The sequence below is a fragment of the Macrotis lagotis genome, chromosome 1 (genome assembly GCF_037893015.1).
Source record: "Macrotis lagotis isolate mMagLag1 chromosome 1, bilby.v1.9.chrom.fasta, whole genome shotgun sequence".
Taxonomy (NCBI): Eukaryota; Metazoa; Chordata; class Mammalia; order Peramelemorphia; family Peramelidae; genus Macrotis; species Macrotis lagotis.
The window spans coordinates 682,559,319-682,580,698 of record NC_133658.1 but is presented as its reverse complement, the minus strand read 5'-3'; the positions used below and the strand labels follow the sequence as shown (position 1 = coordinate 682,580,698).

At 35.3% G+C, this 21,380-nt stretch overlaps 1 protein-coding gene and 1 long non-coding RNA gene across 2 annotated transcripts in view; one reads left to right on the top strand and one right to left on the bottom strand.

Moving 5' to 3' along the window:
* TTN (titin) overlaps window positions 1-7,306 on the bottom strand; it is a 408,614-nt gene extending 401,308 nt beyond the window's left edge. Inside the window, exons 1-2 of the mRNA XM_074212758.1 lie at window positions 7,082-7,306; window positions 2,842-2,945 (exon numbers count right to left, since the gene is read on the bottom strand). Of these exons, the coding sequence (XP_074068859.1) occupies window positions 2,842-2,932 (91 nt within the window). The 5' untranslated portion in view covers window positions 2,933-2,945; window positions 7,082-7,306. The remainder of the gene's footprint in view (window positions 1-2,841; window positions 2,946-7,081) is intronic.
* Window positions 7,307-7,799: 493 nt separating this feature from the next.
* Window positions 7,800-21,380, top strand: part of LOC141507694 (uncharacterized) — a 28,439-nt gene continuing 14,858 nt past the window's right edge. The window contains exons 1-2 of the long non-coding RNA XR_012474243.1: window positions 7,800-7,970; window positions 11,274-11,423. This is a non-coding gene — a long non-coding RNA (uncharacterized LOC141507694). The remainder of the gene's footprint in view (window positions 7,971-11,273; window positions 11,424-21,380) is intronic.

Sequence of the window (21,380 nt, the reverse complement as noted above, 5' to 3'; positions counted from 1 at the left end):
CTGGTAACATACAGCATGATTAAATGATTTTGAAATATTGGAGAAGCATGCATCCTTCAAAGAAGTACTGCCACATTTTTACAAGACTGTATTATACTATTTCTCAAAGTTAGAAATGAAGTATCATGAAAGAAAAAAAAGCTTCCTACCAATATTTCTTGACTCAAACTTAGCTTCCAAACATCTTTTTTGAACTTTAAGAAAAGGCCAGTTCTTGATTCTTTCTCAAATGTATTATAAAAATATAAAAGTAACTAGCCCTGATACAAAAATAAAACCTGTAATTTGAAATTAGATATTTGTTTTCTGATAACTTCCAAATATTTCACAAATATTCTTTCCTTTATTTTACAGAAAGATAAATGTGTATAGATATAATCATGTATGTAAATGTGAATTTATATGTGAAAATACTGAAACTGGGTTTAAATATCTTGTCCCAGGTTCCAATTTAATTTATGAGAGACACAGGATTAGAAACCAGCTCTCTTGATTTCAATTCAGCAGTTCTGAAAAATAAATCATTGAAAGACTTTTTCATTTAAACTCCTTATCCAGTCATATGTTTTAATCATTCTTTTTCGTTTTTTAGATTTTTGCAAGGCAACCAGGGTTAAGTGGCTTGCCCAAGGCCACACAGCTAGGTAATTATTAAGTGTCTGAGACCGGATTTGAACCCAGGTACTCTTGCCTCCAGGGCCGGTGCTTTATCCACTACGCTACCTAGCTGCCCCTGTTTTAATCATTCTTATTCTGTTTGATAGAGACTAAGTATATTCACAGGGCAGGGAAGAAAACACAGAATAAAATCATAATTCTGAGTCTCAACCAAAGATTTTTATCACCATTACCATCTTGAAGTTACCAGTTTTCTCTCCAAATGCCTACCAATTATTTCATCATAGTGGAAAATTAAATGTTGTCATGACAACTTATCACTGTAGCCAAATTGACTATCACAAATTATAAGGTTTTCTTATGAAATATAGGAAAATAACTCTTAATTTCAGACTATAAGCTCGGTTCTTTAGACCAAGTTTATTGCAAAATCACCCAATTGTTGAATGTTAGAAACATAATTTTATGATATGAAAATTGATAAATTTAATAATATAAGAATGGAAATTATTTATATTATATATTTACTTGGGATAAGAAAGCCATTTATTACCAGTGACAGTCATTCATGTGGATAACATCAAATATTTTTCCAAAGATGTGTAACACCTTGTTACTTATTCTGCTAGACTATTATTAATTTATTAGATAGTTAGCTTATACCAGAGCATGATTATGGAGAATAGATTTGTCTGAGGGAGGGAGAGAAAGGGATGAGGTAAAGTGTACAGAGAAAATATCCCTCTTGGTATCTCATTAGAGAAATTAGTAGACAGGAAAAGAGACAGAATAAGGACTTGACATTTGAAATATTAAGAAAGAGTAGATTACTCTAGCTGCAGAGTTTGGCCTGTGGGTAGCTAGGTGGATCTGATGTCAGGTAGATCTGAATTCAAATTTGGCCTTAAGCCACTAGCTGGGTGACCCTAGAAAAGTCACTTTACCCTATTTGTCTCAGTTCCTCACTGGCAAAATGAGCAGGAGAAGGAAATGGCAGACTATTTCACTATCTGCCAAGAAAACGCCCAAATGGGGCCACAAAAATTGGACATGACTGAACTACAGCAAAAATGAATTTTCTAAGCCCAACCTGTTTTATTAAACTAATGGATTCTTTTGGAATTTTCACAACATTTCTTTCCAAGGTCCTTTCCAGCTCCAAAGATTCTTTTATATGTATTTTGTTGAAACTTAAAAATAGCCAGGCACATAGGAGAAATAACAACATATCTGTATGCATCAAATCAGGTAAGGAAGAAGAAAATTGTGTAGTATTCTTTTACATAATGAGATAAAAATAAATTCAAGATAGAGGAAAACCATAACAATTTTTCCTTTGGGGATTAAAAGAAATTGAATGTTTTATGTTAATAATTAATGTCTATGACTCTATATAACTTCATCATACAAAAAATTTCCTTCAGCAAATGATTGATATATTTCTTGATCCAATATAAAACAGATGCGTGCACTTTTATACTTCAGATTTTTCCAATATTTCATCATTAAAATTTTTTCTTCAATTTTTCTTCAATTAAATTATCATATATACCCCAACAACAACAAAATCATTGACTTTTATCCTGCCAAACCTCTTTTCCTCTTAAGCAAATTAATGAGTTCTTTTCAGATTAAGTCAAAATGTAACTGAGCCACATGAACATGGATATAGTATTTCGTGACATGCTTTTAAAATACTTTCTGTTCCTTTATTTCAATAGGTAATTTGGCTTAATTAAAAGTTGAACCAATAAAATAATTCTTAAGTTGATCTTTGATACATTCTATTCTGAAGAAAGTCCAATTGCATATCCATTTTCTAGATGGGTAAACAGAGATGTTAAGTGGTCACAGAGCAAGCCAGAAGTTAATCCAAGCTAAGCTAAATCTTACTTTTTAATCTATAGAGGGTGCTGAATACAATTTTAGAAAGGTCAAATTTAGCCTTGTTTATTTATTGGCTTCTGACATTGTCTTAGGTCTATGCTAATTGTTAAGCGTTTTGGAATTACAAATATGAATGAAATGTTTGAATGACATTAGAGTATCACATTTTGTCAGCATGGTATGATTGGTTATACTCTCAAAATGACCCCCTCTACAAAGTTGAACACTGAGAAAAAATCAAAAGAGCATTTAAACTTGACTCTGCAACTAACAAAGGTTAACTCACATATTCTAGAAAAGGAAAATTAATTAATTAAAAATGATTTGTTTACTTACCACTAATATGAGCCTCAAAGGTTGCGGCACTACCCTCCAGTGCCACAACACTTTGTAACGGCTGTGTGAACGTAGGGGCTTGAGTCGCCATCTTTTTAGGCACTCTGCAAGAGAAAAGAAACAGAATTACAATTTATAATCCAGGAGGGAATTTGCCTACTTCCCTGAATCAAAGTCAGTCATTTGGATCAATGACGCGATCTTCATTTTTCTTTTATATTCTGATGGATGTGATCTAATAGGATTGGTTTACTCTGTAATCCTATGTATTTTATATTTTGAAGTGCAAAACATTGTTCTAAGAAGGGCTCTGTAGGTTTCACCACAGTTCTTAAGAGGTTTTGACATATATATATATATATATATATATATATATATACACACACAGAAGTTAAAAAGCCCTACTCTAAACTGATAATCCTTGACTTCATCATTTTTGTACTCACTGGAAAACTGGAAAATGACTTTTCCTTTGAGCATTTGGCTTTAGTCTACTGAGAGGTCTAAGTCTAAATAAGACTTCTAGGGAGATAGCAAACTGAAAGAAGACCCAGGAGCATGCCCTACTGATAGAAAATGGAAAATATTTTTTAAAAAATTCTGAATTTAATGAAAATACAGGGGGAAATGGGGGGGCATGTAGTTGCTACATTTCATATATATATATATACATATATACATATACATATATATATAAAATATATAATAGAGCAGCTAAAAAGATTATGAAACAATGACTCTCAATTGTGTACAAGTTGGTGGAAAAGTCCTTCTTAACCAAAATGAATAGACTAAACTTGTGATGCTGTATGGAAATGGAAAGAAAGAGGGCTTCTATGATAAAAATATTGATGTAGACAGAAATGTCAAGGTTTAAATGAAAGAGCAATTCTGTGAGATCTCAGTTTTTGAAGAATTTAGATTTTCTTTAAAATACATTCCCCAACTATTTCTTATTTATTGTTCCTTGAATGGTAAGATGAATTTAAAAATTGAGCCAATTATCATTGATTATTGGCTCAAGTTTGCTTGAATTCTTTATTTTTTAAAATTTTAACTGGGTTCTAGATTTCATTCCTTTAGGGAACTAACAATGAGGAAACAGCCTTTTCCAATTCAGGTCTGCACCTGTTGTGCAATTTATCTTCTTAGATAGGATTTCCTGGATCACTGAATCATACAGCCAGTATATATATCAGAAATGGAACCTGAAGGCAGATCTTTCTGACTTGGAGATAGGCTCTCTGAATATGAAATATCTTGAAAGTAACAACTTACATGTACAGCGCTTTAAGTTGATAAAACATACTATTTATTATACATGAAACATTCCTTCATTTGATGACTGGAACATCTTTGCTGTTAGGTGTTATTATCCCCTTTTTGTATGTGAGGAAATTTAGGGCTTAGGGAAATTAAATGGCTTTCCCAGGGTCAGACCCAGCTTAATAAATGTCAAAGTTGGAGTAGAATCTTTTTTTCTTTTTCTTTTTACAAGGCAATGGGGTTAAGTGACTTGCTCAAGGTCATACAGTTAGGTAATTATTAAGTGTCTGAAGTGGCATTAGAACTCAGGTTCTCCTGACTCCAGGAGCCAGTGCTCTCTCCACTGCACCACCAAGCTGCCCCTGGAATCTTTACCTCCTTATTGCAAGTCCATAAACTTTTAACTACTCACAATGAAATCATATAGCCTCTCAGGCAAAGAATTACTCAATTTTTTTGAAAATGTGGGGGCCTGAATTACTCAAATACCCCAGTTATTTATTTTATTTTTACTTTACTGAAGTGCTGTAACAAATGTGAAATAGAACTCCCTGTGGCTGTTTTAGGAAGATTAAGATAATATGTCAGTTTTAAGATTGAAGATTTTAATCTTAAGATTTTAAAAAAACCCAATATTTTGGGAAAGAAGAATTTTCCAGTGTGTCATTTTCTTCCTGGAAAGCTATGTGTCCTGAATAATGGACTTATTAAGAAAAAAGAAGACAAATTGAAAGCTTAAGGACAGCTTAAGAATAGGTATATGACATTCAGAAAGGGTAAGTGACTTGCTTATGTACACACGATTAGTATCACATAGTAAGATATAGAGGCAGGATTTGAACACAGATCTCCCTGACTCAAAGACTAATAATTAGAATGACAAGCCTAAAGCAGGATAGGACCTCAGAGGTCACTTGTTCTAATGCCATCATTTTCTGATGAGAAAACTAAGAAAATACAAGAATGTCCTGGTAAATATGATAAACAACTGATTCTACAAAAATGCACATATAATACATTTTAGGGCTTACTTTGCCTATTAATATCTTTTCTTTTAGATTTTTTTCAAGGCAATGGGGTTATGTGGCTTGCCCAAGGCCACATGGCTAGGTAATTATTAAGTGTCTGAGGTCGGATTTGAACCCAGGTACTCCTGACTCCAAGGCCGGTGCTCTATTCACTGAGTCACCTAGCTGTCCAACTGCACCACCTAGCCACCCTGCCTATTAATATCTTACCATCACTTTTTTAAATCTAGATAATCAACAAAATCATAAATCAAGACTTGATTTGTAGCAAGATATAAAGACTCATGTTGAAAATTTAACAATTGGCTCAGTCGAATAGTTCAAGATCCACCCAAGCTTGACTTGTCCAAGGTCACAAAAGGAGTTAAGTGGAAGACGTGAAAGCTGAAGCTAGTTCCACTAACTTGAGATCCAATATTTTCCCTTTGTACTAAGCTACTTCTTTTTCCCTCTGTGGATCTCCATATGCCGAAAAGACTCAATAAATACTAAGTTGGGGATGAAAAATTATCATTGCCATCTGACTGGGTAACTGAAGGCTATTTTTTCTTGCCCTGTCATGTTTTCATAATATAAAATATTCTCCATCACAGAAATGAATATGAAGAGTACAGCAGAGTTCATTTGCACAGGGGAAGTTGGCACTGTCTTCCAGTTCAGTTAGATGAATTTCCTAGTGCCTAAACATTTAATTTTACAACCTGAATCTCATTGTTCAAAGATGAAAAGGAAGATTCTCAACTGCCAATTACTTCATTACTACTTTGTCATGAGAGCCTCTGTTTATTAAAATTGTAAAACAGTAAAAATTCACAAGGAGATTCTGTCCTTTAATTGTTACTTTTAAGTGGAGTAAGCATCCTCTTGGAAAAGCATATTCTTGGTTGAAAAATTCAGATGGTAGCTGAAGAAGTTTGTACTTCACTATAAATAGGGTAACTTCTATCAAGAGCACATTATTTTAATGTACTTTTCTTAAATGCAAACTATTTGAACTTGATTGTGTTTCTAAATGTTTCACTTCATTCTTAATAGCCTTTGCCTTTACATAGATCTGCTTTACATTATTTTAGCATGCAGGCATTATCAGCTAATTTAAACACAAAATGATGATAGCTTTGAGGAGCATTTAGAAGAAAAGTGACCTTTAAAAGAATATTTGTGTTTCTTTTCCAAACAACAGTTCTCCCAAATCATATATTTGCATTTATCACTTAATGATGCATCTTATTTCTGAATATTTTAAGGGAACATTGGCTTGATTTATTCAAAATTCTCAAATATGTGCCAATTAACTTGGCCCTTTTTTCTTTTTAGTCACATAAAAGTTCAAATTTTAATTGTGTAAGTAAATTGAAAATATGGATTTAAATGTAATCTTGTAAGGCTTTTGTATATTAGGGTTAAAAGGTATGCATCCAAAATGCCACACACCCAAAATAACCTCCCAGCTGTGATTGACAGCAGACAAGTGTTCTGTCACTGCCCTGCAATTGATACCTTAGCAGTTGATTCCCTTAAAAAGTCATCAGTGCTTAGCTGATACCACATGTATTTTATCAGAGCTATTCTTGGTGTGTCTCAGTTTATCACTGAGTAACATAACCTTGAGTACTTTGCACAGACATAAAGGAGTCTGTAGCTGGAGGACATATTTCTATTGCTTGATTCCATTCTCTACTTTGACTCTAAAAATAAGAAAACCATTTAATAAATTAAAATTGGTTGAATTGTGATGACATGTTAAAACATTGCACATTACAGAGGAAAACTTTTCACATGCAATTGAAAATTCAAGGAAACAAGATTTAAGTGATATACATGGTACCCAGGAATAAACACTCATATGACACACACACACACTTTTGAAATTGTCTATATAATATATAACATGAAATAAAGATCCCCAAAGAGATAATTGACTATCAAAAAAAAGTGCTACTGACCTGATTTCTCAAGAGTGCCTAAAAAGGGTGGGCTAAGCCCAGCGTTTTTCCTGAAACGACGTCCTTATCCAGAGTTAGTTTTTTAGACAATCCCAGACATGAATCGTTGAGCCCCTAAACCTAAAAACAAAACTACACCGTCGAAACAGTGTAGTTTTGCTTTCTGCAATCCCTACACCCGAGGCGAGGCTGGGAGTGCACGACTGCTCAAGAATGTTAACATGGTTCTTTTCCTTTATATACTCCCCGGATTTGCTGACAGTCCCACATCACTGAGATGTCACCACTCCTGATTGGTTCACAAATGAAAGCATCATGAGAGAAGGATCCATTTGGTATAGTCACATACCACCTGTTCCTTTGATTGGCAGTGCTAAATTTAGCCTTCTACAAGGGGACTTTACCAAGGAAAAAGAGGACTTTTTTTTTTCCTTTTCAGAATAACCCTAGTGTGGATTACTGTACAGCATTTGGTTAGGCAACTGCTAAAGTCTTTAGACTTGGGGCCTGGAAAGAAGATGTGATAAGAAAGGAATTTGTTAGATAAGTAGAGAAGAAAGAAAGTTAATAGTTCTGCCACTGTCAGTCTGGTCTAGACTATTCCCTTCCTCATTCCCTTAGTCCCTCTCCACCCCTTTCCCCCCAAATCTCCCCCCCACCCCACCCCATAAAACCAACCAAATGCATCTGTCAATCACAAAGCAAAAAAGTAAGCTGATCTCATCCATATGGCTGGATCTCAACCATATTGTCAGAATTGTTCAATTTATTTTTGATTGTGTAAAAATGCTAATTTGTGTTGACTACAGAATACACTTGCGTCTTAGGGGGATTGTTGGAAACTTCTTAACGATATGCTGGCTTTTTATAAGACTTTTCAAAGACAACAGTAAGTGGGGAAATGGGGAAATTTATGTTTAGTAAAATGTTTGTGATTTTGTCAGATACTGACAGTAATATTTACCAATATGTGTGACCTGCTCCTCCTTTATCAACAACTAAGTCATATATTTTAATCATTCAAAGGCATTTCTTCACACACACATAAAATACTGCCTTTGTAATCTCAGGAGTTTGCTGAAACTAATGGGAAGAAAACAGGAAACTGTATAGTTGTGATTTTGGTAGTCAAATTTAATTTCAAGGAAAGGATATTTCAAATAAAAAAGACTATACCAAAAGATCTTTATAATATATCATTTGAGAGTTTTATAATGCACCATGTAAGCAGGAATAAGATAGTCATTTATGTTCATTGAAATTAACATTTTTTTTTAATAAATGGTCTTTCTTTTTTCTAAATATAAGTGAAACACATTTATCTCCCAAATAATTTTCTTTTGCTTTAGTGGCTATGAATGGCTATGTATCAGACAATTCCACATCTTGATCATTTTATACACTGCAATTGTCTTACATGATAATGAACTCTAACAGAATTTGACAGATTTGGAATCTATTGTACCATTCAGTGTAATGCCTGAAGCAGTCTTAAGGTCAAATTATTTCATGTATTTACTCGCACATTTGTTACCTGAACCAAAGTAAAGGTATCTCTCTTGTTAGAATCACTGTATTTAGGAGATAATTTCAATGTATCCATTTATAAATTTTATTCTAAAAATAAAGATATTTTCATTCTATGTATCCTCAAAACTTGGAGACTATCATTATTTCTAGTTTAAGAGAAAAATAATTAGTTGAAGTTAAGATACATTTCAGAAAACTCAAAAAAGAGTCAAAATGGAGTTGAAAATATTTTGGGATTATTTTATTTTAGGGGATTATTTTATTTTATGCTATTTCTGAAATGACTCATTTAAAACTATTTTAATGAATAAATTTATAGTAAAGACTTATTGATTGATTAGCCATTGTGTTTATAAAAAAACATGGCACATTTACTAGTGATGAATGAATAAGAGTAAGAATTTTTAGGTATCATGTATGGGATAATGAAACATGTCCTTTTTGGAGTTTAGTTTCCCCTCTCTGTAAAATGACTTAGGGTTCCAAAGGACCTCAGTGTCATGTATTAAAATGAAAGTTCAAGGCCTGTAGGGATTGCTTTGGGGTTTTTTTTCTATTTTTATTGCCACAGCCTATCATAGTGCCTACCACATAATAGTTGCTTACAAAGTGTTTTTGATTGATTGTTGGTGATCCAACTCTCTCATTTTACAAACTAACAAGCTGAAAGTCAGAGAAATTAATTAATTTGTGCAAGGTCTCACAGAACAGAAATAGCAAAGCCAAATTTTGCACATAGGTCCTCTTACTCTAAATCCAAAACTTTTATTAAATGATGTAATTGCTAAGGGTCTGGTTAGTTCTTTAAAATGTTGCTTCTCTCTAGCTAAATCTACAGAATGTAGGAAGCAATGTGATATAGAAGAGAGAGCACTGGATTTATTATTCTTGTTTTCCAATTAAATGTAAACTTTTTTAACTTTTTAAAAATTTTGAGTTCCGTGTCTCATTCTCTTCCCTTCCCCTTCTTGAGAAGGCACACAATTTGCTATAGATTATACATGTGAAGTTGCCATATTAGCAATGTCATTGCATAGATTATACATGTGGAGTCTCCACATTAGCCATGTTGCAAAAGAAAATACAATATTAACAAAAAGAAATACAATATTAACAAAAATAAAATTTTAAAAATCATTCTTTTATATGCATTCAGACTCTAGACTTTTTTTTAATCTGGAGTCATTTTCATTATAAGTCTTTTGGAATTATCTTGGAACTTTGTATTGCTGAGAAAAACTAAGTCATCCACAGTTGATCAATGGACAATAATTCTTTTACTATGTACAATGTTCTCACTTCACTTTCCATCATTTTATACAAGTCTTCCCATATTTTTCTAAAACCATCCTGCTCATTATTTCTTATAGCACAAAAGTATTCCATCACAATCACATATCACAACTTGTTCAACCATTCTTCAATTGATAGGTATCCCCTCAATTTATAATAAAGCAAGCATTAGATTTTAATTGAGAAGAAAGATCTATGTTCAAATCCTAATTTTGAGAGGAACAACCAATAGAGCTTGGAGCAAATAGTTTAAATTGCCTACACCTTAATTTCCTCATTTGTAAAATGAAGGATTTCAATTACATACTCTGTGAAATCTTTTCAAGTTTTAAAGGTATGGACATCCGCCCTTTACAAGAAAACTTTACAATGTAAAGAAAGAGTAAGATATATTAGAATCAGAAAACCACTAAAGGGACTGTGATTCCTGGCTTTACTTAGCTAAATATAAGACTGGGAAAATCATTTAAGCTCCTGGTACTCAATTTTTCCTCCATAAACTATAAATAATACTACTTCTATATTTATTATCTTTTATGTTCCTTTCTGCTCTGATGTTCCATTATTTTATACTTAACAAAATTTTTAAATCAAATTTTTTTATTGAAACAAGAGGGAATAAAGTATATAGAGCCATTTCTTAAACAAATTTGACCTTGTAGTATCTTGGAACTGGAGATATAGGGTGACCCAACACTCTAAGTGAAGATTACCCCCAAATTTGGGGACACCCTGTATATCAATGTATCTCATGAATATTGTTCAAAGGAGTTAGAGTGCAATACTAAATCAAAGGACTCAGTTTCAGAGCTTGAAAGGGATCCCAGAAGCAATGCAATTCAATCTATACCTAACATGATATATCATATCCAATGGTCATGCAGTCTTTGCCTGGAGACCAATGAGCAGGAATCTCCCAGTTCCTAAGACGACCCTTTCCATTTTTGGAGATCTCTGATTGTTAGGAAGGGTCTTCTGACGTCAAGCCTAAATTTATTTCTTTGCAATGTGCACCCACTTGCTTCTGGTTCTGACCCCTGAGTAAAGCAGAATAAACCTAATCCCTCTTCTCCATGACAGCCTTACAAATGCTTAAAGGCAGCTATCATGTTCCCCCTTAGAGTTTTCCTTCTCTAAGCTAACCCTACTCAGTTCCCTAAACACATTCTCATATGGCATGAATAAGAGGTCTTTCTTCATCCTGCTTGTTCTCTCCCAGCTTTATCAACATCCTTTTTGCGATGTGGTGTCCATAATTGTACACAATATTCTAGATGGTATCTGATGGGGGTAGACTATCAGAGGTCCCTGGAGGCTATGTCTATTCTTGTGCTGCCTAAGATAACATTAATTTTCTTTGTCTTTCTAGCATACTAAAGGCCAGAAATTTGGGGGTCATAGAATGAGAACTGTAAGGGACATTGAGGACATCCAGTTCAACTTCCCTACTTTATAGATAAGGAAATGCAACTCATAAACATCAGAGGCAGGATTTCAACCCATATTTTCCAAATCCAGGGTAAGCACCCTTTCAATTATATGCCAATATGGCTGAAATTAATTGTATTTTATATTAATATTATTTTAATAAATATTTACTATAAATGCAATTTTATATTAACTGTCTTGGGGGGGGATAGCTTTAGCACTGGTATTTATCCAAAGAAACCCTAGTGTTTCATACTGCATAGAACATCATTTTGGGAAACTTTGAGACACCCAATCTTTCTAGTTAATATAACTGTATTTAGACTACCATTGACGAAATTGAATGCAAAATGGCTACAAGAGTTTGGTTTTTTTTTTTACTTGGGAAGACTTTTATGAACTGTTTCAAAGTGAAGTGAGCAGAATCAGGGTAACATTGTATATAGTAACAATATAGTAATGATGATGAATTATGAATGACAGTTATTTTCAGTCACAAATAATCCAAGACAACTCCAAAAGAGTTGAAAAAATGCTTTCCAATTCCAGAGAAAGAACTAATGGAATTTGAATGCAGATAAAAGTATGCTTTTTAAAACTTTATTTTTCTTGGGAGTTTTTATATCTCTTTTTTCACAACATGGCTAATATGGAAATATCTTAAACCATTGCACTGGTATAACCTATATCAAATTGCTTGCCTTCTCAAGGAGGAGGGAGGAGAGGAAGGGAGAGAATTTGGAACTCAAAATTTAAAAAAAATATTAAAAATTGTTTTCACATGCAATTAATAAAAAAATGAAAATGAAATAAAATTTCTGGGTTTTTTGAGGCCAGCCAGATTAGGTGATTTGCCTTTGGACATAAACATAGTGCTGGAGTCAGCCTTTGAATGCAGATGTTACTGGATCCAAGTGCATCACTCTATTCATGTCTCTCATTTATAATAATGTGTGGGGGGGGGAAGGAATAGGAACATGCTAGACATATTTGCTACAGTCATGTATTTAAATATTTGGATGTATAAAAAATATCAGGATGCAGTATAGGATGACCAGAAATTTAGAACTGAAAGGACCATCAGTTCTTATTTTACAGATAGGGAAACTGAAGGCAGAGCAGTGATATAAACTGTCTGAGGCTACTCAGATGGTAAATGGCAGAACTAGAACTACAAATCCAGGTTCTATCCATTGCAAAACCCCTGCCTGGATAAGTAATTTGCTAATATATATTTGTGCTACAAGAGTTTTTCAGGGATTTGGCACTTGTGGGCACTATTCAGCCAACAGAAATTCAGGAAAAGTAGAGTGATGGAACTTGATCATGGTGGCCTAGACCTAAGAACTTACATATACCAGTAGAATGTCAAATCATCAAAATAGAACAATTTTTGTTGAATTTGACACTTTTCTGCTTAAATTATCTTGAATCTTTAAGTTCTAAATGCAGAGAGTACTTCTAGCTATCCCCCTCCCTAGGTTGTGCTACTGGTTTTGATCAATCTTTTTCTTTAAAAAGAAAACTTTCTAAAGTTCTCTTTAGAGAGTCAGAACTAAGGAGGGGTACCCAGGTATTTTTGTCAGTGCAGTAGCATTACTCAAGATGAAGAGAATTCTATCCAGGGGGTTTGCTGGAACCAGATCTAACTAGTGTAGAAGAATTTATTATCACATTTTCAACGTGAATAGAAATCTTAAATCCTCAGAAATTCCAAATACTACAAAATTGGACTTGATTTATTGTTTTATTGATTGTGGACAACTTAAAAGAGTGTTACTAATGTAGTTAAACTTAATAGTGGGGGCTGCTGGTGGCATAGTGGATAGAAACTGGGTTTGGAACCAGAAAAAAACATCTTCCCAAGTTAATCTGGTCTTAGATATTTATGAGCGTTGTGATTCTCACAAGGTCTGCTTGTCTCAGTTCCTCATCTGTAAAATGAACTGGAAAAGGAAATGGCAAATCACTTCAGTGTCTTGGCCAAGAAAACCTCAAGTAGGAGTTACAGAATATGACATGACTGAACAATGCCAATAAAAACTTAAATGCGAACATACTTTCTGTTGTTGTTGTTTGTTGGAAATCATTATTAAATAGTAACCTGCACCACCTCACTTTCATCCCTGAATTTCTTGTTTCTCTTTCCTCTGACCACTTGCACAAGTCTGCTTCCTCATCTGGCCCTACCGTTGCTAACTGCATCACTGCAGAACACCTTTATTGTGCCCTACAGGTCACCTCCTCTCCTAGTGTGATTCTATTTGTGATAGAACCTTCCACTTTACCCCCACTGCTGTCACCCTCCGTGTCAAACTGTCCTCTGCCCTACTGTCTCTCCAAGTGAAAGAATTCCTAGTCCTAGCTCTCGTGGCCACCTCTAGTGTTTCTGGCTCCATATCAGCAACTGACCTTGACTTCTATTTCTGACAATATTAGTTTTAGTTCTCATGACCCTAACACCAAACCCATACTAAAACTTCCTAGCTAAAACTTCTTTCCTGTTTTCCAATGTAGGGAAAATGATAACAACAACAACAACAAACTTTTTGATCCACTTTGAAATCCAAGTAGCTGCAGCCCCTGTCAGGGACAGGAAAAAAAATAGTACATGCTATGCAAGCTCAGATACATTCATTGAAATACTGATATGAACCACTGTGCCCACTCATTAATGCATTTACCTCATTCCCTTGTAGACTTTGAGAAAATAGTTCTTGTTCTCTTGGCATTCACAATCCTCAGTGGCTTACAACATCAAAATGAAACTGGTTACTCACTGGCTAACGTACTGTGAATTCAGAGGTTGTGTTTAGGACTTAAATGATCTCATTTTAAACAATGAGCTTTCCAAAAGGGCAAAAAAAGGATAAATGAAGTATGCCATAAGTGGAACATCAATAATCCAGCAAGTGAGGATGAAACACCTCTCCAATTTAAGATTTTTTTTTTGGTATCATCTGCTCTCAATTAGCCATACTATTGAAGGGGAGCAGCAGTCTCAATCAGCCAAAGCAACTGCTGATTCAAAACTCACTCCATTTGGCTCTATAAAACAAGAGGAGATTCTCCCCCCTCCCCTTTGTAGCATTATAGACAATCTAGTCTTTATTGGGTATTGATTCTAAATAAAACTTTTTTTAGCTAGATCCAGGGATATGTTGATTAATGTTTTAACAACAGACTCTGAAAATAAATTAATCTGTATCATTCACATTTTTTTCATCATCATTTTCTTAAATCTCACAATAAACAAAGTATTAGTGCCAATGCTCATAATGAAATTTGAGCACACCTCTAGATAGATATCCCCAAACACTAGCATACTAAAATAATAATATTAATTCTTGAATCTATTTCCATGGAAAGCAACTCAATACAGCAGAACTGGGGTTGGGATAGAGTGAAGAAGTAGAAAGGACAGGGTTTAAAATTTCTGCCCACCCCAAAGTTACATTTAGCCAGACTGTTTAGACAGAAGAAATGACATCATCCTTGGTATTGGGCCCTTATAATTCTGATTTTGGAGAGAAGAATAGGACCAATAGGATCATAGATAAAGAACCTGTGTGAATATCAGAGAGCATGTCATCCAGCTCCTTCATTTTGCATTTGAAGGCACTGAGGCTCAAGGAGACAAAGTGATTTGCCCATCACAGGGTGGGGTAGGGATAAAGCAGATTTGAACCCAGGTCCTTTTGCCACTGTTCCTTGCTCTGTGCCACAATAATATGTGTAGGACATTGGCTTATCCAACAAGGAGTTGTGGAAACAGTGGTTCAGGGCAATTGAGGGAGTTTACCTTTCTCTAGGTATATACTCTGCTGTTCCCTTGGACCAAAGCAAACAGAAGGGATAGCTGTGAGCTGTGATGTTCTAGAATGATCTTACTCTAGTCCTGACCAGTTTTGGAGAAGTCTGTGATGACTTGTGCTTTCACATCATCACAATATGCTTTACAGCTTGAACTGAAACAACTTCCCTTGTTTGGCTGCCCACTGAGGTTCCACCGAGATTCCAGGGGAGAGCATTTGAGATGATGAGAGTTCTGGGGATCATGTGGTCAGGAACTGGAGATGTTGGAGGATTTGGAGGAACTAGAGATGTTTAGCTTGGGAAGAGAAAGACTTTGAGGGACATGTGACAACTGCCAAGTATTTGGACCTCTGGCAGGTCAAAAAGGGATTAACCTTTCTGTGCTTAGTTCCAGAGGGCAGGAACAGAAGAAAGAGGGAACAGGTGTAGAGAGGGCTATTTCAATTTGATGTGAGAGATCCTTCTCGACAATTCTATCCCAAAGTGGAATGGGTTGCCTCAGGGGGTAATGAGTTCCCCCTCACCCGAAGTCTTAAGATTAAGACTAGTTGTTGACAACTTGCCAAGTAGGTGGTAAAGGCAATTCTTGTTCATCGGTGACTGGAACTAGCTAGGTATCCTTTTCAATGGCTGCTGCCTCTCAAATCTGAGACTGGGGTGAGTCTATTCTTCTATGAGTAGCAACGTGACCCTTTCATAGTTATTATGATGAGGCTCAAGTAAAATATGAGAGGGGAGGGAGGAGGGAGGGACAGAGACAGAGAGAGAAACTGAGACAGAGAGAGAGAGAGTCAGAGAGATGGAGAGACAGAGAGAGACAAAGACAGAGATAGAGAGAGGAGAGAGAGACAGAGAGACACAGAGAGAGAGTCAGAGAGATGGAGAGACAGAGAGACAAAGACAGAGATAGAGAGAGAAGAGAGAGACAGAGAGATAGTGACAGAGACAGACAAAGAGAGAGATGGAGACGACAGAGATAGAAACAGAGACAGAGAGACAGAGTCAGAGAGATAGAGATAGACACAGATAGAGACAGAGATGAGATACAGAGAAGAATGAGAAAGAAATGGAGAGTCAGAGAGTCAGAGACAGACAGTCACAGACACACACACACAGATAGACAGAGAGAGAGAGAGAGAGAGAGAGAGAGAGAGAGAGAGAGAGAGAGAGAGAGAGAGAGAGATTAAGGAGCAGGAGGGCAAGAGGAGAAAGAGTCAGCTAGGAGGGGTGTGATAGATAGAGTGCAGGTAACATTTGTTAACCATGGAGTCAGGACAACTCAAATTCAAATCTGGTTTTAGATAATTCCTATCTGTATAACCCAAGGCAAGTCACTTAACTTCTTTTTACTTATTTCATCTGGATATACTCAGGTGTAATAATAGTACCTACCTCCCAAAGTTATTGTGAGACTCTAATGAAAGAATTTTGTATTTTATCACAGTATCTGATACAAGATAAATTCTGTATAAATAAAAGCTATTTCCAGAGAAAGAATTGTGGACTTTGAACAAAAACCAAAGATTATTACCTTCAAATTAGGAAAAAAGTTATCTTATTATATAATTTTGCTATCTCATACTTTATTTTTCTTCCTTAAGGATATGATTTCTCTCTCATCAGATTCAACTGAGATCAATGTGTATGGAAACAATGTAAAGTAACAGAATGCCTTCTGGGGGGGGGGATGGCAGTAAAATTAAGGGTGAAATTTTAAAACTCAAAATAAATAAAATCTTTCTTAAAAAAGAAAAAAAGATAGTTGTTATTTATGTTCGTGTTTGTACACATGAAATTGCTCAAAAAGGCTTTGGGCTAGACTTCTGCCTAGGTAGGCAAGTAGTTTCTTTCTGAATATATGTATCAGAAAACTTAGAGGGAGAAAAAAATGTGTATAAAACCTAAAAAGAGACTTACCAATGGATCACATATGAGTTAATCACATAACTCATGGGGTTCAGGAAACAGTTCCAGAAGCATGACTACAAGGTGGGGGTCTCCTCCTGTAGCTGAGTCTGTAGTTCTTGGTTGATGACTTCACTTACCTATAAAGGTACCAAGCAAAACTGAATCTTGTGTGGGTAGGATAGAAAGATGGCACAAAGAGACCACAAGTGAAAGTTTTAGATCTCCAATAAAGAAAATCGTTTGAAGTGCCTGGCTTATGGTAATGTGGTAACGTGTTTTCTGAATCAAGCTGTAACCCCTCTTGGTGAGCTAGCTGGAATGAAGGATTGTTAAATCCCTCTACTCCTACAATAAGTGAAGATTTAAAAAATATTTTCTATAATTGGTCCTCTTTTTATTCCTATCAGGATCAGGAGAGTAAAGAGAGAAGAAATAGACTTCAGTGTTATATGTGGGATTTGCCTTAGTTTTAGACTGGAAGTAGGAAATATTTGGAATTTCATGTTTTATGATATAAGTGGCAACATAACTTGATTTTTTACCAGGATTTTACTAAATTAATCATATTGTTTATTTATGACCTTGAAGTTTGAATGTCTGAAACAATGTATTCTGTCTTGGAAAGAATAGAAGTGACTGGTGAGTAGGAGCCAAGTCAATGAATGCAGGTCCTAAGTGACAGTCACTTCTAGATAATGGTCTGGGATATAATGATGAGAGGGCAGAGAGCCAGGTGCCAGTCACCTTGCCCCAAATTCTATTCTGAGGTAAACAGGAAGAAAGCAGTTCTTTTATAAAAGAACTGCAAAGAAACCTGCTATATATATATATATATATATATAATCAATTTGTAATCATGAAACATCGCTTACTTCTGAATTATAATTATTATCTTTCACAGAAAACAATTGTCCAATAATGCATAACTATATATGTATATAATATAACAATAATAACTTTTCTAACTCTAGGTATTTAACAGTTACCCAGATCAATAGATTTAGACCTGGAAAGGATCTTAGAGATCATTGAATCCAGCCCCTTCATTTTTACAAATAAAAAAGATGAATCAGAGAAAGGATTAAAGATTGGCTCAGAGTTCCATAGGTAGTATTTTATCTAAGTCAGGAACAGAATACAGGTTTTCCTGATCTCAAATCCAGTGTTCTATCCATTACGCTAATAAGAGATTTGGAATCAAAACTAATTATCCACAGGGATATTTCATATGGACTAGAAGAAGAATAGGCCTAGACATCAAGTTCCAATTCAAAAATATGTACAGAGGTTACCTGACCAATTGACTCAGATTATTTTCTCATCACAAAAATAGATTAACAAAGTGAATAGTAGTAGAATGATGTTCACCAGAGTTTTTTAAATGAATAATATCTCAATGAGAAGTTTAGTCCTGCCCCAAGGCAAAGGGACACATTAAATGACTTGACTTCCTTTCTATCTATATATTTTTACAAAGCTTGGTTATCAACTGTTTGCATATGCAGAAACAGATCACAAAATAGAAGCACATGGGAAAGATCATCCTATAGTTGATTCTAATTAAATTACTAAGAATGTGCTCAGGTGAGGCAATAGGAGCAAGACCTTGGACAAGTTAGTTAACCTTTCTGAGCCTTAATTTCCTAATTAGTAAAACAAAAGGAGGAAGAATCTATGATGCCTGAGAGCTTCCATGTTGGAAACATGCCCATAAACCTTGCTTATTGGTGTGCCTCTGATATATGAAGTGGAAAACCAATCAGACATGTCTTTGAAAGTCACCACATGGAAAGAATTGGGAATAGTTGGAGAATGACTGAACAGTTGTGGTATATGACTGGATAGAATATTACCATGCTATAGGAAATGAAGAGCTCAATAGTTTTCAAAAAGCATGGACAGATTTGCATGAAATAATGTTGAGTGAAATGAGCAGAATCAAGAGAACACTGTCTAAAGCAGCAGCAATTTTGTGCAGTGAAGAATTATGACTCGTTTAACTATTATCAGCAATACAATGATCCAAGACAATTCCAAAGGACTCATGATGAAAAAATGCTATGCACCTCCAGAGAAAGAATGGATATTGTCTGAATACACCCTGAAACATACCATTTTCACTTCCCTCCCTCCCTCTTTCCTTCTTTCCTTCCTTCCTTCCTTCCTTCCTTCCTTCCTTCCTTCCTTCCTTCCTCCCTTCCTCCCTTCCTTCCTTTCCTACTTCCTCCCTCCTCCTCCCTCCCTTCCTCCTTTCCTTCCTCCCTTCTTCCTTTTTTCTTCCCTCCTCCTCCTTCCCTTCTTCCCTCACTTCCTTCTTCACTCCCTCTCTTCCTCCTTTCTATCTATCGTTCCTTCATTCCTTCCCTCTTTCCTTCCTTCCTTCCTTCCTTCCTTCCTTTTTCTTTCTTTCTTCCCTCCTTTCTGAATTTTATGGAGAATTTCAAAAGTTATACCAACTGATTAAAGATGAATGATGTCATGGACATATTTTTTAAAAAGATAATCACAAGGGCCTGGAACAAAGGTTATTTCCATAGGTCAAATGAGTAGCAAAGAAGGTTTACATGAGGATGCAGCAAGTAAAACCAGAAAGAAGGAGAGAAATGGTGGCTATTATGGAGGGAGAATTGACAGGATTTCTTAACTGATTAGATATGAGAGGTGAGGTAAAAAGACTATCATAGAATCATAGCTTGAGATCAGAGATTTTTTAACTTTTCTTTTGTTATGGAAACCTTTGTCAGTCTGGAATCCAAATGATATTTTTAAAAATAAAAAAATTAATTAGAGTTAGAAAGGAAATTAATATTGAAATTCTGATATTAAATTAGCAAAATTTTCAGGTTCACATAATGGCTTGAAAAATCTAAGCCTGAATCTCTTGAGGAGGATTCTAGTTTAAGAACTCTTACTGGGATAGCTAGGTGACACAGTGGATAGAGAACTAGCCCTGGAGTTAGGAGGATGTGAGTTCAAATTTGTCCTCAAATTACCTAGCTGTGTGATCTTGGGAAAGTCAACCCCTCATTGCCTTGCAGAAAAATAAGAACCCTTTCTTTAGGGTTAAAAAAGGAACTTAGAAATCATTGAGTCTCCTTCAAAGTCACACAGTTAATAAATCGAAAAGGTGGGATTTGAACCCAAGTCCCCTGTCTTCAAATCTCAGTTTTTCTATTTCCTATATCTCAACTCAAAGGCAGATGTGAAAGTCTGTAGAATCTGCTTTCTGCATCACTGGAGAAGCCAGGCAAACATCCAAATATTCTGGGAATTCCAATTTGAAACATCTTGATTTAATTGTTAAAGTCTTGTGGATTTAACTTCTAATGTGAGAAGAGTGAGTATTGTTTTCTAAGGACTGAAGAAGGAAATACACTAGAAGCGAGAAATACTGCAATGTTTAGCCATTAAAACCAGCTGTTTTATATGCCTTTCTTCATGCTTCTGGTTTAGAAGCCTTTTTTTAAAGAGGGTAGGGGGTAGGAGTAACTAGGTGGCTAAGTGGTCAGAGCTATGACCCTGGAATCAGGAGGATCTGAGTTCAAATGTGACCTTAGATACTTAATAACTGTGTGACCCTTGGCAAATCACTTATCCCTGCTTGTTCCTCATATATAAAACATGTACAGAAGTAAACCTCTCTAGTGTACTTGCCAAGAAAACCCAAAATAGGGTCATAAAGAGTCATACAGCAACAAGAAGATTTATCCATGTGTCATATATTGTATCTATATGTACATCACTAGAAGAATCAGAATTTGAAGCTGGGTCCTTTAGCTGCAAAGTCAGTGCTCTTTCTCTTGAATCTTGAAGTAGCTTCTCTAGTCTTGTTCTTCAGAAATTCTAGTTCATAAAAGTATTTGTATGTGAACACTTGCATTTTTAATATGGCTGGCAGATGGTTACAGCTGAAGAATGCTCTTAGTCCTTACATTTTTCCAAAAGGAAGAATATCTTATCTATTTTGATAGCTTCTGTTATTATATAGTAAAATACCTTTCAAAACCTAGCCTATCCAAAATACCACCAAGTCTCTGGATTTATCTTAATTCAGGTGAGTGAAAGCACAGAATAATGTCTAGGGAATAAAACTTGAAGTCAGACTAATGCATTGTTGGTGGAGCTGTGAAGTCATCTGCCTTTCTGGAGAGCAATTTGGAATTATGCCCAAAGGGCAACAAAAATGTGCATACCCTTTGATCCAGCAATACCACTACTGGGTCTATACCCTGAAGAGATGATGAAAAAGGGTAAAAACATCACTTGTACAAAAATATTCATAGCAGCCCTGTTTGTGGTGGCAAAGAATTGGAAATTAAGTGAA